This window comes from Jatropha curcas, chromosome 6, assembly GCF_041381405.1.
Source record: "Jatropha curcas cultivar XTBG-Jc1 chromosome 6, XTBG_Jcur_1.0, whole genome shotgun sequence".
NCBI classification, from domain to species: Eukaryota; Viridiplantae; Streptophyta; class Magnoliopsida; order Malpighiales; family Euphorbiaceae; genus Jatropha; species Jatropha curcas.
This window is the reverse complement of record NC_143156.1, coordinates 19,036,961-19,054,884: the sequence shown is the minus strand read 5'-3', so window position 1 is coordinate 19,054,884 and position 17,924 is coordinate 19,036,961. Positions and strand designations below refer to the sequence as shown.

The following is a 17,924-nucleotide window of genomic DNA, read 5'->3' as shown; positions in this document are numbered from 1 at the left end:
ATTCTAAACTTTTCTGACATTTTGTTTAATTTTAAACCTTATTTCTAACATTTGTTAAGTTACGCCTTTAACATATTCTAAATACTAAACTTCCTATTCTCAATTAATTGAATAATAATATTAACAATAAATTCCCGAAGGTTTCTCTTCCTATTCTCAAGTCTTTGGACTGATTAATTATAGTTTAACAGTGGAATCCTTCTCAATTTTTCTAGTCCAATACATATATGATAATGCTAATGATAGAAAAGAGTTGCGCAACATAATCTCTACCAATAAAATTATAGTTATTCAATATAAGTAAATATCAAGTCAATAATTAATAAGAATTACATTGACCCTTAATGTTCATTTCATGAATAAGCAGTGTTGCAATATGCTTATATGCTTCTTCTATGAAATGTACTCCATCCCAATTGACATATTTCTACGGTTCAGCACACACTGTCACATCACTAGCACCACACGTCCTCTGCAGATCAAAATTATAATCACCTCCAACTCCGCAACATGCTTTTTGTAAAGATTTTACATCAAACCCTGCATATAAATTAATTATTTATGTTTAGAAATCCTAACAATATTCGTTAAACTTTACGAATACGATTCAAATATGGGAATGGAATTCTCACCAAGAGATGAAGCATGGCGCAAAATCCATTGATATGCACTATAGTAATCGCCATATTCTATAGATACATTAGAGTATTCTTTCTTCAAGCCTTCAATGGTTTGTTGGAGCAGCTGATTGTGATAAACTGAAAGGTTGTTTAGTTAAAGGTTGTTTAGTTCTTTAAGACATTGAAATTCATCATAAGCAGTAGTATCATTGGTTTTGAATCTGGTAAGATAGATTGGTAAACAGCCATTTGGAAAATGTCCAGGAACAACCACTCGTCTACCACCATAATCAATTATTTTCTGCAGGGAAGAAAAGATTATTTTAATATTTTTAAGATTGTATAAATATATAAATTATTGTTTTTATTAAGTAAGAACACACCTTAAGTACATCATTTATTGCTTGTTTAACCTCAGGCACCATTGCCTTGACCTCCTCAATGGTTTTATCTTGAAGTAATGCATAGGTATAGTCATTACTTCCAACTTCTCCAACAATGAAGAGAGAGGATTTAAGTTTATGAGCACAGTCTGTGAACAAATTACAAATTAATTATTTTGAAATATTTTTGGTGATATATATATATATATATATATATATATTGGTATATATATATGTTGGGATTATAACTGATTTCGAATGGGGCCCGCAGAAAAAATAACGGTAGTAAAAGTAAAATAAAATTACTATTACCATATATACCTCCAATACTTTCGTATTGGATATTGACGATCGAATCCACCAGAAATAATAACCACGGTAAAAATTAAATAATTACCGTCAATGCCAGATGAAAAATAAGAATACTGAGATTTACGTGGTTCACCCTTCAACTGTTATGGGCTACGTCCACGGGACAAAAAACTACGAATAATTCTTCTACTAAAAATAATAGGTACAAAAGAGATTACAAAAATAGTGGTACTCTAAGTGTTTAACAAAAACACCCCAAAATTACAATCCTCACTATTTTCTCTCTTTTCCAATTTTAGGAACCCTTTCCTAAAATTTTCTACACCTATGTATATTGCTTCTATCTATAGGAGAAGTGGATGCGTTAATCAATGCGTCTGCGCAATTAACGCATCCATTTTCATTTTTGTAGGTGAGCTTTCTTTGAACTTTTAAACAACACGTGTTTTTCTCTCTTTTTTTTCTTCATTCAAACGTGTGTGGGTCCTACATGTTTGAATCTCCTTCTCCATTTTTTTTTCTTTCTTTCTTTGTCCAACAAACAAAAAACGTGTTTATTTTCTTTTTCTTTTTCAAATGTGTGTGGGTCCCACATGTTGGAGGGACCCCACAACAATATATATGTGTGTGTGTGTTGAAAAAATATAATGGTACCTCTATGTTTTAATCAAATTAAATACTCTACCCATGATTTGGTTTCATTACACTAACATGTGCTTCCATCCATTTTTTTAATTTTCAAAGAGCAAGTCAATACAATATTTGACAGTCTAATGAGAGAGAATGAACTATATGTCAAGAATACCCCTTTCACTATCAACTGCTTCCTCTAATCCATGGAAATTTCTTGCGTTTTATCTAGATTTTCTTTTTTCTTTCAAAACGGTCGACAATGGTGAGAGGTAATTCGTATTGTCATTGCCCTACTAACTGAGGTGTTTTTTTTATTTTGTTTTTTACTTTGGGTTAACATTGTCATTTCATAGGGTTTTAATGTCTGAAAATGTAAAAATTAAATGGAAATATATACCAATGTAAGAGACTTAAACCATTGGTATATAGTAGTGCATTTTCTAAATTATAAGGGTAGAGTAGTTGATTTGGTTAAAACATAGAGATATAATTTTATATATATATATATATATATATATATATATATATATATATATATATATATATATATTATCACTGACCTTCACCATTGCGACATCTTCCTTTAAAGTATGAGAACATCCAATCTAGCTGTACACTTAGAGAACTATTTGTGATTGGAGCTATAATTTTCTTTTCGGCTAGAACAGATACAGGTAAAGCAGTTGAACCAGAAACAGCAAAATTCGCTCCATGACTGAAGGTAACATTTGGAGTTAAATACGCATCAAGAAAAGGAACACCAGCTGAACGTGCTGTAAGAATTTGTAATTAAATGAAAATCAAATAAGAAAGGTCAAATATATCATCAAATAAAAAAAAATAAAAAATAATTATAATTTGATTTAAAACTCATTAAATAAAAAAATCAGTTTACAACTTCTTTTATCCATTGGGGTTCTCTAATGATGTTTTTTTTTTTTTAATTAATTCAATTTAGTCGGAAGATCTTAATCAAAGGAATTTTTCTTCCGCTTAACTTTGGGATTTAGTTTTGGTTTTGTTATAATTTTAATGAGTTGAAGATTTTGTTGAATCTCTGTTATTGTTGAACTTCAGCCATTGTTGAATTTCTATTTATTTTATTGTAAATTTTGTGCTCTATAATTTATCAATAATCTCACTCTCTTTTGGCTGAGTTTGAAGGACACGCTCGTTGACGAAGATAAAATACAGGTGTTTTCTAGTTTTGTGCCCAAGTTCATGATGAATTTCTCAAGAAAGGTGAAATATGTGCTTCTTGTATATTCAAGGTGAAATTTGAGCCTTCTTCCTAAATAAAATTATAGAATTAGAAAAAGATTTGATTATTTTTTATTTGATTATTCTTTAATTATATTTGATTTAGATTAAATACTTAATTATTTTTTAATTATATTTGATTTATATTAAATAATTTATTTTTTGAAATAAAATAAAATAGGAAGATTACTAAATAGAAAGACAAATAAATATACATCTCGTACCAAAAATAAAAGAGGAAACTACTAAATTAGAGGACTACTAAATAGAAAGACTATTAAATGGCAGATCTCCTACCAAAAATAAATAGGAAATTACCAAATAAAAATTCTAAATAATAGAACTTTTTAATTTAAAAAAGTATAAATATCATAATTTCATCTCTAACAGAATCACAATGAATGTTGAGAAGATCACAAATTATGTTTTTCCAGGTATATTAAAAAATAAATTGATTTTGCTGACTAAAAAAAAAAAAGATAGCACCATGTACCATGATAATCATCATTATTTGAAACAAATTAAAAATGGGGAAAAAATGATTATCTATAAAGCCTGAAAAGATTATCTTTCTAAACAAACAAGTTATAAAGGAAACTATAGAAAACAATTTAAACTTGTTTTCTAAATTTTACAGACATAAAATTAAAACTCTATTTTCCAAATTTCATGAAAAAATTTTCTCAAAAGATACTCCAATTTTCTTTAGGGTTTTTGTTGTTTTTCTCCTCTCAAAAATATTATGGTTCAACTATCAAGAAACCTTGAGTTTCTTTATTCTCATTTATCAATATTTTGTTTAAGAAAAATAAAACATGTAAAGAAAAATGTGAGATATTAGCTAACTTACTAATATAATCAATGATCAACAATTCATCTGAGCATCGCCCTGTTGGTTTCTTGAAAAATGTTTCGCCATAAGGAAACCGAATACATGATGATGAAGGATCCTCTTGAATCAAATTGTCTGTGTCTGATGTTGAATCACCTAATTGAAAAATTGCGTCAAACGCACATCTATGTTGGTTTTCCTTAAGAGGGCTTGCGACAAATATGCTAGGAAGAACTGGAAGATGAAACAAAAAGAAGAAAACCAATTCAAAATTAAGTTTGGCATAAGCCATAGCTAACCTAAGCTAGCTCGAGAGAATATTGCAATTCTCCAAATGAGCGGGACTTTAAATGGAGGAGAATGACTTGCCTAAATTGGGTCTACGAGTCCGCGGATTAAAATAATAAAAAAAAGTGTTTTTTTTTTAATTAAAACTAGGTATTACTATTTATTGTAGAAAAAAGATAAAATAGAAATAATTTTTAAAAATTTCTATTTTCATTAGTTTGGTCCAAAAATGAACCTAAATATTGAATCTTTTTATTTTCAGTCTTCTGTTGTATATAGATGAACATTTTTGTTTATTTTTATGCAATCCTTTTATATCTTTGCCTTCTCTTATGTTGATATAATTTTAGTCTTCCATAAATGAACTATAACTTTTGCTTTATTTTTTTCCTAATATATCCTTATGTTAAAATCCGTAACAATTAAATTGTTATTAAATAAAACAAACATTTGATTAAATAGAGTTTTATTAGAAGCTTAAAGGTTGATATGTTAATTTTGTTTGCATCAAGATCTAATTAATGACAATATTGCAGTTTGACTATTATATTTATTGGCAAAGAAGCATATTAAATAATGGTAAAATAGTAAACTTAAAATATTATTCACTTATAAAATAAGAAACAAGATAAGAATTTGGAATAGACAAAAAAAGAAAGTATAATTTTGAATTAAGTATTGCACGTTTTTTTCGCTACTTTCACTTTTGTGGGCTTTTAGCTTTTTAAAGTCATGTTTATCATTTAATAGCAGGCTTACTTAGAGTTTAGCTAGAGGAAAAATTTTGCGATTAAAAATTTTTTTACATAATTTTTTGAAAATTCGTTCGAACCAAAACAGTGGTTCGAGATGGTTTAAATTATTTGTTGACATTAGCATGAACCTTTATCTGCCTATGAACTACCAGTTTTGATTCAAAAATTTAAACTGAAAATTCCAATTCAATTTGAGTTCATCTATAATGCATTTTGGTTTTGGTTCAGTTATTATCGATAGGCATAACCAATTCATTAAACTGTCGATTTCAATTCACGGAACTAGAAGTTCAAAAAATTTAAAATATAGAACTTGAATCGGCCTTGAATTGTCGATTTTAGTTCAGCTTCGATTCCTGTCGATTCCGACCTGATTTATATGAACTAACTATTCTAATCATGGTTTCATGCGATATGTATATTTATTTTTCAAAGGAAATAAAAAATCGATTCTACGGTTATGTCTTTCTTTCCAAAAAATTAATTTGAATTTAAAATAATACTAGTAAAATTTATTTTGAATTACTTTTAGAATATTCATATTCATATAAGAAATAAAATTAATTAATTTCACAAACAAATTCAAAATAATCTAATAAATATTCATTTTATTTTATCTAAATGTTAATTTAATAAATTGTTAGACAAATTTGAAAAAAATTGCTTCAAATAATATAATTCTAAACGAAGTAAAAAAATTAAAAGAAAAAACGTTAAACTCCGATTTTTATCAAATAATACAATTTTAAATTACATACTTCACTTTTTTTATCAATTTTTTTTTTTTTTTTGGATTCTTAACTTTTTAGTTAAAGTGTATCATCTGCTAAAAATTTATTTAGACTTTTAGGGCTAATCATTAAAAAAACTTCATTTTGCAGGTAGTTTTAATTGTACTATAATTCAGCTTTCTTCTACTAATACCTTAAACTTTAATTTTAGTTACAATAGCATCCTAATTTCAAAATGTACCCAATTTAATGAATAAAATATTATTTTCATTAGATTAACCAAAAATTCACTATTTAACGACACACTAACTAATACAGATTAACCAAAAACTCACTCTTTACCAACACCCTAACTAATATTGGTTAAGAAATTTTTTTTTAAATTCACACCAAGTAAAATAATAAATTTTAGTTAATTATAAGCATAGAATACTAGTTTAGATTTTTGTTTTGCCATTTTTTAGGCATGAAGTTTTAGTTAGGATTTATTGAATTATACTTAAGTTAAATTTCTTATAAAAATAGGTTTTATTCGTTACGACATAATTTTATTTTTTAGGGAATTTGTAGTTAATGTTTTATAAATATATAAAAAGTATTTTATTTTTAATATGAATATATTATTTTTATTTTAATATTGGATATGATTATTTAATGTTTATTCATTAAACTATACCTAAATTAATGAATAAAACATTATTTTTTTAATGCTAAGTACAATTTGAAATTAGTATACTATTGTAATTAAAGTTGAAATTCAGGGTACTAGAGGAGAAAGTTGAATTTATAATACAATTAAAATTACTCTCAAATTTAGAATTTTTTTTAATGATTTAGCCGACTTTTAGAAGCATATACCATGTGTATATATGTTAAGTGATTATAAATTTTTGAAAAGAAAAAATAAAAGATGTTCGGTTTGAATTGAATTGAATTAGACATATCGGTTCTAGGCTAATTTAGATTCATATTTTAACATTTACATGAACTCTCAGCTCGAAAATAGTTGATTTTAGTTCAAAATTTTAAATTGATGGTTCAGATCTGATTTTGGCTCATTTACAGTTTGATTTGATTCTAGTTTGATTTCTATTCAAACCGAACTGAGGCGTTGCCTAATTGTTGAAACGTAACCGGTGCCATGCCCAGCTAATGAGCTAAACACACTAAAGGCACTTCTGAAAGAAAGAAGTGTGCATGCGTAGACACGAGGGCCAAATATTCTTATTTCCAATAATAACCCTAGTCAAAGCCAACCTACTACTACTGGCTTAGCATCACAAGTCAGTGAGAATTGATTGACATGTATATAAAAGAAGAAGTTACTGGCAAAAGCTTTATCCATTTCTAATACCCTCTCTCCGTTTCTCCCATTATACAAAGTGGTGGCCTTTTATTCACCGCCAGTATCAGTATGAGTATCATAACCCATTTGTGCATCATTTATTTCTTTTTATATTAGACCCAACTCTGTCTCTCTCTCCATAGCCATGGCTATAGCCATAGAGATTAAAGAAACAGATAGTATGGAGAATCATGCCACTTCCTTCTCTAGTTTTATGTCCTACCTTCGAGCCTTTTCTCAGACCCCAACTCGCTTTGCCCGCCGTGCTGGTTCAGTTTCCACTTCATATGAAGAAATGAGCCGAGTAAAAGCCCGTTCCGGTCCGGAAATGCAGAAAACTCTTCGATGGTATGACCTCGTCGGTTTTGGCATAGGTGGTATGGTTGGAGCCGGTGTTTTTGTTACCACTGGTAGAGCCAGCCGCCTTTATGCTGGCCCTGCTGTTGTTGTATCATACGCCATTGCTGGTCTTTGCGCTCTTCTCTCTGCTTTCTGCTACACTGAGTTTGCTGTGGACATGCCTGTTGCCGGCGGCGCTTTCAGCTATCTCCGAGTAACCTTTGGTCTGTTTTATCAATTCCGCCGCCGTTAATAAAAGCCATAAATAATTATTTTGCCCATAATAATTAACAACACGTACATAATTTCTGATAACAGGTGAGTTCGCTGCCTTTTTAACCGGAGCGAATCTCATAATGGACTACGTGATGTCAAACGCAGCTGTTGCTAGAGGCTTCACCGCCTATTTAGGTACTGCAATTGGCCTGTCCACATCAAAATGGAGGCTAGTGGTCCATGCCCTTCCCAATGGCTTTAATGAAATTGATATGGTTGCTGTGCTTGTCGTCTTAGCCATTACTTTCATTATTTGCTACAGGTATTACCCACTTTATTTCATTTCTCATACCCATATCTCTTCCTTATCTTGTTAAGATATTAAATTAAATATAATATTTTCTCTTTATAGCACAAGAGAGAGTTCGGTGGTGAATATGGTATTGACAGCTCTGCATATTCTGTTCATTGCATTTGTAATCCTTGTGGGATTTTGGAAAGGGGATTGGAAAAACTTTACAGAACCGGCAAACCCGCAAAACCCATCTGGGTTCTTCCCTTTTGGAGCTCCGGGTGTGTTTAATGGAGCCGCGATGGTCTATTTGAGTTATATTGGATACGACGCAGTTTCCACTCTCGCTGAAGAAGTCCATAACCCGGTTAAGGATATTCCTATCGGAGTATCTGGCTCTGTTGCTTTAGTTACCATTCTTTACTGCCTAATGGCCGCTTCAATGTCCAAACTTCTTCCTTATGACCTGGTAACTACTAATTAATAATTAATTGAATAATTAAATGATGATAATTTATAGCGAAAATGAAATGGTATTTAAAGAATAATATGGTGCGATGGTGATCATGCAGATCGATGCGGAGGCACCGTTTTCAGCGGCTTTTAGAGGAAAATCGGACGGCTGGGAATGGGTGTCGAACGTGATAGGAGTGGGGGCCAGTTTTGGGATTCTAACATCATTATTGGTTTCGATGTTGGGCCAAGCGCGATACATGTGCGTGATCGGACGGTCGAGCGTAGTCCCTGAATGGTTCGCTAGGGTCCACCCCAGAACTTCAACGCCAGTTAACGCCTCCGCATTTCTGGGTACGTGTTTTTATATCATTAATAATTAATATTAATATAGTTTGTTCTTATTGAGGATTAACGGTTATCGATGGAGGTTTTTCAGTGGGCTCGATATGCGTTTCGATTTTGTTGCTTGAGGGAGGTCGTTGAGGAATGGGACCCATTTGAACTGTTTCGGTTTCGATTTCTGATGTTTTTTGGCTTCAGCCGTTGGATCAATCCAACGGATGAATTTGATAGATAGCTGTTTTTGATTGAGAGTAAGATTGCAACACTCGACCAGTCTTTTTCTCATAAATGAAAAATTATAGGCCTCACATGGCTTCTAATATGTTCTATACATAGTGAGAAAAAGCTTAAGCATTGCTTCGGTCCTATCTGATAGGAATTTCAATGTGAGGTGTTTTTTAGCCTTTAATCTTATCCTACATCTGTCAAAATCTCTAAAAATGTTCCTCAAGCATTTACAGACGTTATGATATGTGTCAAGAGTGTTCAACAAGTATGGCGTGTGCTTCTTAGTTTTGTTTTTTTTATTTTATTTTTATTTTTATTATTTATTTTTGAGGAGATGCTTCTTAGGTTTTCATCTAATAGAAAAGAGTGTAATTTTTTCCTTTTTCTAAACTCAGTCGGTGAATGCATTTTGATTATTTTACATCATGTCTCATCAGACAAAAATTAGTGGTTGTAGTTAATTATGGTACAAGTAGAGAAGTACTAAAAACGTTGTTATGCAATTGTTTGATACTGTCTAAGCACATATCATAGCGATTGCTTGAAGACAAAAATTGTGCACTTTGTGAGAATTATTGAGCAAAGTACGTAAAAAAACTGTCCCTAATTGGCAAACATTGTGATTTGTGAGACGTTGTGTTTTGTCCTATTGTTTTTGGAGCCGTCCAATTTCAGCCATATGCCATTTAGTAACTGAAATGGCTTTGTTTCGTAGAAAGCTAAAAGGGAAGAATATATTGGGTCAGCAAAATGCTTTCTTTCGTCTTTTTCTTGTTTATATAATTTTTCTTTCATAATATTTTTATTTATTTTACTACTATTGATGATAACATCGAATGAGGGGAAATTATATGTATATATGATTATATATGGACGTATTTAACTGACTGAGACACGTTATTCTACAAAGTCTAGAAGAATATCTTGTCACGTGATAAAGATAAGGGAAAGGTCATTTATGTGTAAATTATATATAATATGTTTAGAGGTCAGCTGGTCAGGCATGCGGCTGAGAAAAAAGTGTGGAGGTGGAGGTGATAAAAGAAATGCATAAACACATGATCAGCATGGTGGGAGCCTTTTTCTTTTCGTCTATATTTTTAATCCCTCGTATAGGATAGAACATGTAATAGTGCTAAAAGGCATCTCATCACCTCCCAAAACCAATTATTTTTGAAGTTTTTTTGTTGGAACAAAATTATAAAAATTGTGAATTCAAATATTATACAATTAATAAAAAAGAATTTCATTTTAGGAATTATTTCAATTGGTGAAATGAGTTTGCTTTCTACTTTATTGATATGGGTGTTTAATGGCTCTGATGCCAAGTCTAGTAGATAAATTTGTATTTATTGTTTTAACAGGACAAACAGTAAACCTTATAATATTGAATGTTATTTCCGTTTCAGGTATCTTCACAGCTGCAATTGCCCTCTTCACTGATCTAAATGTCCTCCTCAACCTCGTATCAATAGGCACCCTCTTTGTTTTCTACATGGTGGCCAATGCTGTTATTTACAGACGATACATCGTGATAGGGACAACCAATCCATGGCCTACATTATCTTTTCTCTGCTCATTTTCTTTCACCTCTTTATTATTCACCCTCATTTGGCATTTCATGCCTCAAGGGAACTCAAAAGCCTTTATGCTCGGCGCCTGCGCAGCGACAGCGATTGCAATGGTACAAGTATTTCATTGCATAGTTCCACAAGCTAGAAAGCCTGAATTCTGGGGTGTTCCTTTAATGCCATGGATACCTTGTGTATCCATCTTTTTGAACATATTTTTGCTGGGGTCTCTCGATGGCCCATCCTACTTGCGGTTCGCCTTTTTTTCGGCTCTTGCTGTGCTTGTATATGTCTTTTACAGTGTTCATGCTAGCTCTGATGCCGAAGCACAAGGGTATTTGAGTCAAAAGAATTCCGAGATGATTAAGAAGGAATCAGGAGAGAGTGATCTTGAAGACCCAGCAGCTTGTGTCAGAGTATAAAAAAAAAAAAAAAAAGTTTCGTTTTGCCCCTATATTTTTGTAATGACTTTTCTACTTTTTGAGTGGTTGATGGATATAGTGGAAGAAGGTATAGAATACAATTTAGACGATGCAATCTTTCTTTTCTTTTTAAAAGAATGGACACTGCAAGTTTTAAGAAGTGGCAACTTGTGCAGATGGTAAATGGAAGCAGACTTAGGTTGTGAGTTGTAACCCTTTTGTACAAAGTCATGTGATACATCAACCACTTTTAGAGTTGTATGCTTTGGTTTCAATAGATAATTATTGAAAGGTTGATACTATATAGTCATTTCCATTATGAACATTTACATTAATTGTCATGTGGACCGCAGCCAAATTGAGAAAACTCTATTTTCTTTTTATAAGATGTTGAAAGCTGATAAATGTTTAGTATTTTCATAGATGATATGCAATTATTTCGTTGGTTATTCAATTAAAATTAATTATTCATGTAAAGAATTAAAACATTCACAAAACTTTTAATATGATTAATATGGTATGATAACTATTTTTATTATTTTTTACTCATCTCAAAATAAATTGACGTGTTGGATTCAACATGAACTCACTTAACGCTCAACACGATTACTGCTAACACAAACGCGATCTATTTAATAATAATGTCAAATATTTAAATAAGAATGCGACAAGAAAATTAAACGAGTGAATCAAATACGAAACATAGAATCTATTTAATTAAAAGGGTCATAAATTGATCAAAAACTGCAATCGGTTTTATTAAATGGGTTTCATACAAGTTAGAAAACTTGACACGTAATATTTACAATCCATATAACCTGCATATATATGTGTGCGTGATATACCATTCTACTCTTAATTAAACCGATTAAAAGGTTTGCGCAAGTAAAAAACTGCAATCGATTTAATTAAATGGGTTGTATACAACTTAGAAAACCCAACACGTAACACTTATAATTCATATAGCCTGCATGTATATATGTGCATAACCATTTTACCTTTGGTTAAAAGGATTAGAAGGGTTGCGGAAGTCAATCCGTGATATGATATGTTTAAATTCATATCATATAAAAGTTGCATATTTATGACACGAACCTATTTAGATTTAATTCTAACCCGTTTTATTTCCGCATCAAGTAAATTACGGTTCAGTTTGATGCATTTTGACATTCCTAGTTAGAAGTGTTAGCTCACTTGCCAAGGCTAAGCAATTCATTAAGTCATAATCTTTTTATAGGAAAAAATTTGTTTTTTTCTCGAGTGCCTGATTACTTTGTTTCCAATTATGTTTAAATTATTAATTTTTCAACTTCTATAAATGACCAGATTACTTTTAGAAACTAATTGATAATAGAAAGAGAGAAAGAATTCTCTTTGAATTTATAATCTTATTGTTTGGTTCTGTGTCATTTTCATTGTCCTAATTTTTTATTTAGGGAATTTCATTTTTACTTTACTTGGAGAAAGATTCCTATTTTTTTAACTCTCACACCAAAAAGATTATGTGAATATAGAAACATAAGAAAATCTAAAAAGGGGATTAGAATAATGCTATATATGTGATAGATATTTGGAATAATAAAAAAAAATTATTTAAAAAAAAAGGAAAATGGAGTATAAATCAAGAATAGAGAAAAAGCATTTATTGTAATGTAAGAGGCTGATATGATGTCACTTGGAGAACAGGAGAAGGATAAGATGCTTAGGCACGACTTTGGTAAGAATTGGGTATGCAATAATTAATTAAATAAAATAATAATAAAATTGGTAATTATCTATACACAGTGGATAAAGTTGGGTATCATGAGATGAAGTTGATTGAAAAAGAAACTTTGACTGGTAAGTAGTCACCTCCCATTCTTTATTTCCATGGAGCGTCCAGAATCTGCACCTAGGTCAAACCATTTTCAACAGTGAGCTTTACATTATTACAGTATTCAAATATCCAACTTTTGTTTCAGTGATTATTAGATAAGGCTCTTTCTTCCCCCTTTTTTTTTTCTTTGAGATAATAAATGAAAGAAATATCGATATTTTTTTTTTAAGAAAGACTTATTTATATTTGATTTATTGGTTATTTATATATTAAATTAATTATAAATAATATCTAATTGAGGATATTTCTAACCATATAAAAAAAATTTAGTAATATTATTTAAAAAAAATTTTTGATTGGTTTGGTATATGGACTATCTATACACTTAATCTAGATAATAGATTTCCACATAAATTGTATATAGATTCCTACCAAATTTTATATTTAGTTTAATTAAAATCTCTAAATTTTAATTGTTAATTTTATCATTAATTTTTTTTTTTATTTTGATGGGAGAAAAGCTCATCAAAGTTCGTTAACTAAAATAATTGTATGACATTAAAAGTAAAATATTTTACAGTGAAAAGTATGATTATAATGCATTACATGGAACAGAGAAAGAAGCATGATACAAAACACGGTGGTAATTTAGGGTGTCAAAAACAAAAGATGGACATGTTGGATTTGACACAAGCCTGTCTAATAAGGGGCACAATCTGAACGCGACTCTTGTAATAATTATGTTAAATATTAAATATTTAATCATGAATATGATATAAAAATTAAATAAGTGATATAAAATAATATATATAATCTGTTTAATTAAATGAGTCATATATATATAAATAAAAAAATTTAATCAAATTTAATTAAATGATTGTATACGGATAAAAATTACGACATATATAACGGTATAATATGCTTTATATATATATATATATATATATAAATTTTATTTTTGTCTTTAAATAAATGGATAAGATGATTTACACGAATCAACCACATAATTGGTTTAAACTTATACTATTCACAAATCATCCTTTTATGGCAGAAATCTATATAAATTCAATCTTAATTCATTTAATTTTCATTTTTGAGGATGATATTTCCGTATCACGGTCCATTTTCACACCTCTAAATGGTACAGTTGAATTCCTTTCAAAAAAAATTATTTCATTTGGAGGCCCCATTTGCTGACTAAATTAGTGCGTAGGTTGAAAGATGCAAATAAAATTGTATATAGATATTAGTTTAAGAGAAAATAAAATTTTTTAATAAAATAAAAAACTGTAGATGTTGAAAGATGAAAGCCATACACTTTTTCAAGCTGAGATAAGGCAAAAAATGACGCTCTGGCCGCATAACACGTGCAGTGGCCGCACCTATGGAGATTTCTAGCTGTGGGGTCTTGTGCAGGCCACCTCAAGGCCTTTGTCCGGCCACTGTATGTACTTGTCCTATCTCGCACTCAAATTTCGCCTGTTTTTGCATATTTTAATATACCAAGTTTTAGATATACGGTTTCAAAGTTCAACTGCAGTTACATTCACCAAAAAAAATTCCATATGTAGTTTCGATTATAGCCAAAATATTGGAGCGAAGCTACATCGTTCTCCGTTTGATTGGCCACCGTCAGTCTTAGATATGTGATAACTATCAGGGCCTAACGGTGAATTCTTAAGTAGATTCAATTCATTACGTTAGTTACATGCTCATTTAATAAAATAAAGTCATATTAATAATTTAATATTTTCCGTTTCACCTTAATATTTTTTCAATCAACGTAATTATATTTCCTATTTCTAATTAAACCAGAAACGTGAAACAATTAAGTTAAATAAGCTAAAAAAACAAATTATTACTTTATTTTATTGAATGAGCTTATAGTTAATGCGATAGATTGAGTCTACTTAAAAATTTTTGAGGTGTAATAAATTCATGTTCATGGAAATGATTGAAGAGATTCTTTCTGATGGATTATAGATATTATACAATATATTACTTGTAATGCATGATATATTTTATGAATATAACATGTATGATTGACATATTAGGCTGACACAGGATCACTTAAGATTAGTATTATCCGAGTTAATAACTATCAAATTCAACTCTCCTACAATAAAAATATATTCAAGTTTGAACTTAAAAGCTCGGTTCAAATTTAAAAAATTAAATTGGAGCTCCATTTGTTTGCAATTTGACAATAATGTAATTAAGAATGAATGAGAGATTTATCATATTTTTAATTATGAAATTTGATAATATTGCACATATTTTGGAATAATAACAATAATAATTCTTAGAATTTTCATTTTTATATATAAAATATTATTTTATTGTGTTGTTTTATATAATTTTTCAAACAATAATTATCACATTTTTTAAGTATTTAATATGTATTTAATTAATTAAGTGTTAAATAAAATAAATTTATAAATTAAAAATATTTAATAAATATAATTTTATATGTTGAAGAGTTAGATGAATTAAAATAAAAATTAAGAGAGCCGGAAAATTAAAGTAAATATTCTGCTTTTATAATTTGATTTGAAACTAAAATCGGCTTTGAAAAGCACTTGAACTGGATAATTGCACCGCGTATACCTACTCTGTGGATACGATTTGGTCAAATGGGATTCTGGGACAATTAGTATTCATAGATAGGAGGTATAATATTTCACATTAAATTATATCCATATTTTTTTAATTATTTTTTAATATTTTTTACTTGAATTAATTTTCTTTATAACATTACGTAATTCTGTTGTGTATAATCATGTGACAGCTGTTGACCCAAATATTAAAAAAAGCTTAAAGTACCAAAAGCAGCTATTAGAGTTTAAAAGGATGAAAAGAGTTTTAAAAGATTAAAAAATAATAAAAAAGTGGAGAGAGAAGACAAGAAAAATAGTAGGCCATGACTAAGTTGCCGTTTTAAGTTGAAGACAAAATAGATATGGCAAGAAAGAAATATGGGGCTGGATGTTGGTTCCATATCTTAATTAAATCCTTTTTGTCTGGTGCATTGGTCAATTGGATCTGTAATTTCCATAAGGTCTTAGCTAAGTATGGTCCCATTTGTCTCTGCTTAGCATGGGACTAGGACTGGGGGACTAGGACTGGGACTAAGACTGGGACTAGGACCTCTAACTCTGTACTCATTACACTGACATCCGTTATCCTGTTACTGTATATTTTTTCTTGAATTTTCTTTTTTTTTTCTTTTCTTTTATTTTCTTAAGTTCTGTTTTTTTTTTCTTTTTTTTATTAAAGTTAGTTATTTAATATCATATCAAATGAAATAACATTATGATTTCTTTTTTAAATGAACAATTATTTTAAAAAAATCATATAATGCGCTAGACGACAATCATGATGGTGATTCAAATTATCAAAGTATTATTACATATTGTATATCTTTTCTTAGCTGAGGCATTAGCGTGCTTTGGGTAGGTAAAAAAACTAATACATTAGCTGGTACTCTTTGTTCGGTATAAAATTATTATGGCTTCGTTGGATTTGTATTTATCATGAATGCTTTGGATAAATAGATAAATATGAAAATAGAAGAATTTAGGAGGAAAAAACAAAAATAAAAGAGACACGAGAGAAATATAAAAACTAATATCATGTCTATGCTATGCACATTAAATATCTTTTTTTATAATTTTAGAGATACTGTGATAATATTTTAAAATATAAAATTTAATTAAGAAAAAATATATAATTTAAATTTTTTTATTTTATATTTGTTAATTTTATTGAAAAATTATTTAAATTGAGAACATCTATTCAAATTCAAAATATTAGACTAATTATATAAAAATTAATATCTATAATAAAATTGAAAAAAAAGGAAATATGTATTAAAAATCATTGGTTTTAATTTATTTTTGAATAATAAACTTTCTTAAACGATATTAAAAATAATAAAAGAAATATAATAAAATGGACAATAGAAATTCAATCATAGACGTATATATATAATTCTTAATGATAATTTCTTATAAACCGTTTTCTCTTATGATTTATCAAATTTTTTCTAATTTGATGGAGTAATAGAAATTTTTAGACAAAAAAATATATCAATGTCGAAAAGAAATTGTATTTGAATTATTGAAATTATAAAAAAAATGATCTTACCAAACCTCAAAGAGAGCTCTCTATTTATAGTCTATTAATGAGCAATTAATGGCAATTCAATATATTATCATTAAAACTAATAAAAAAACTATATATTGCAATTTTAAGATAAATAAATATTGAAACGTTTGGATATTCATTATTAATAAAATATTAATAAATATTTTCACCATTAACCTTCTCTATCATTCTTTTAAATATAAATTTTTTCATTCATAATAATAAATGATAACTAGAATTGATTATAATGATATTCAATGTCAATATTATAATAATATTAATTTAAAAGATAAGTTATAGTATATATTAATATGATAATCAACATCAAAATTATGATAATTGTTAATTAAAAAATAGATTATAATATTATAATAATTTAATTATTTAATACATATCAATATGATTATTGAATGACAATTAAGGCGAATATTGTGTAATTTTAATTGAGAAAGATAGGTTACAACATTATAATAATTATAATTATTTACTAATATGTATTAATTATGATAACTGAATGATAATTAATATCAATATTTATATAACAATATAACTAATAATTAAATTCTATGTGATACTATTAAAATTTAAGAGTCTTATATGGCATTATAATCACATGTATCATCAACAGAAATCTTACGTGGTAAGAGCAAGGGAAGCAAATTCATTTAATAAGTGCCACTTGTCAACTTCTTAGAAAAAAAAAAAGCTTACTATATATATATATATATATTGATTAAGGGTTGAAAAAAAAAAAAAGAGACATAAGGTAACTTAAATGCAGTGAAACTATTCGATTTGTTTGTATCAATTACAACATAGTTGCTCCTATAAAAGTAAAGTGCACCTTCTAGAAGAAATATAAAAACACCCAAAAGTAACCTAAATATATGCAATATTTACTGGCCGTGGGAGTTTAAATGGCCATTTTGGCATCAAT

General features: G+C 28.9%; 2 protein-coding genes across 2 annotated transcripts; one reads left to right on the top strand and one right to left on the bottom strand.

The window, feature by feature from the left end:
- Positions 1-270: 270 nt before the first annotated feature.
- On the bottom strand, positions 271-4,365 carry LOC105628639 (acetylajmalan esterase 1-like). The gene is made up of 5 exons (XM_037635306.2): positions 4,059-4,365; positions 2,509-2,721; positions 1,004-1,152; positions 633-921; positions 271-540 (listed from the first exon to the last, which is right to left on the bottom strand). The coding sequence occupies exons 1-4, from the start codon at positions 4,330-4,332 to the stop codon at positions 775-777; spliced, it is 783 nt and encodes a 260-aa protein (XP_037491234.2). The 5' UTR covers positions 4,333-4,365; the 3' UTR covers positions 271-540; positions 633-774.
- Positions 4,366-7,108: 2,743 nt separating this feature from the next.
- Positions 7,109-11,327, top strand: LOC105628633 (cationic amino acid transporter 7, chloroplastic). Its single transcript, XM_012210075.3, has 5 exons — positions 7,109-7,722; positions 7,817-8,036; positions 8,127-8,475; positions 8,579-8,813; positions 10,442-11,327. The coding sequence occupies exons 1-5, from the start codon at positions 7,305-7,307 to the stop codon at positions 11,023-11,025; spliced, it is 1,806 nt and encodes a 601-aa protein (XP_012065465.2). The 5' UTR covers positions 7,109-7,304; the 3' UTR covers positions 11,026-11,327.
- The last annotated feature ends 6,597 nt before the right edge of the window (positions 11,328-17,924 follow it).

Bases quoted from the DNA above. Each gene is read 5' to 3' on its own strand.
- LOC105628633 (XM_012210075.3), top strand. From the start codon at position 7,305: ATGGCTATAGCCATAGAGATTAAAGAAACAGATAGTATGGAGAATCAT. The intron at 7,723-7,816 runs GTCTGTTTTATC...TTCTGATAACAG, and splicing joins CTATCTCCGAGTAACCTTTG to GTGAGTTCGCTGCCTTTTTA. The intron at 8,037-8,126 runs GTATTACCCACT...TTCTCTTTATAG, and splicing joins ACTTTCATTATTTGCTACAG to CACAAGAGAGAGTTCGGTGG.
- LOC105628639 (XM_037635306.2), bottom strand. From the start codon at position 4,332: ATGGCTTATGCCAAACTTAATTTTGAATTGGTTTTCTTCTTTTTGTTT. The intron at 1,153-2,508 runs GTCAGTGATAAT...ATTTGTTCACAG, and splicing joins AAGATGTCGCAATGGTGAAG to ACTGTGCTCATAAACTTAAA. The intron at 922-1,003 runs GTGTGTTCTTAC...TCTTCCCTGCAG, and splicing joins CAATAAATGATGTACTTAAG to AAAATAATTGATTATGGTGG.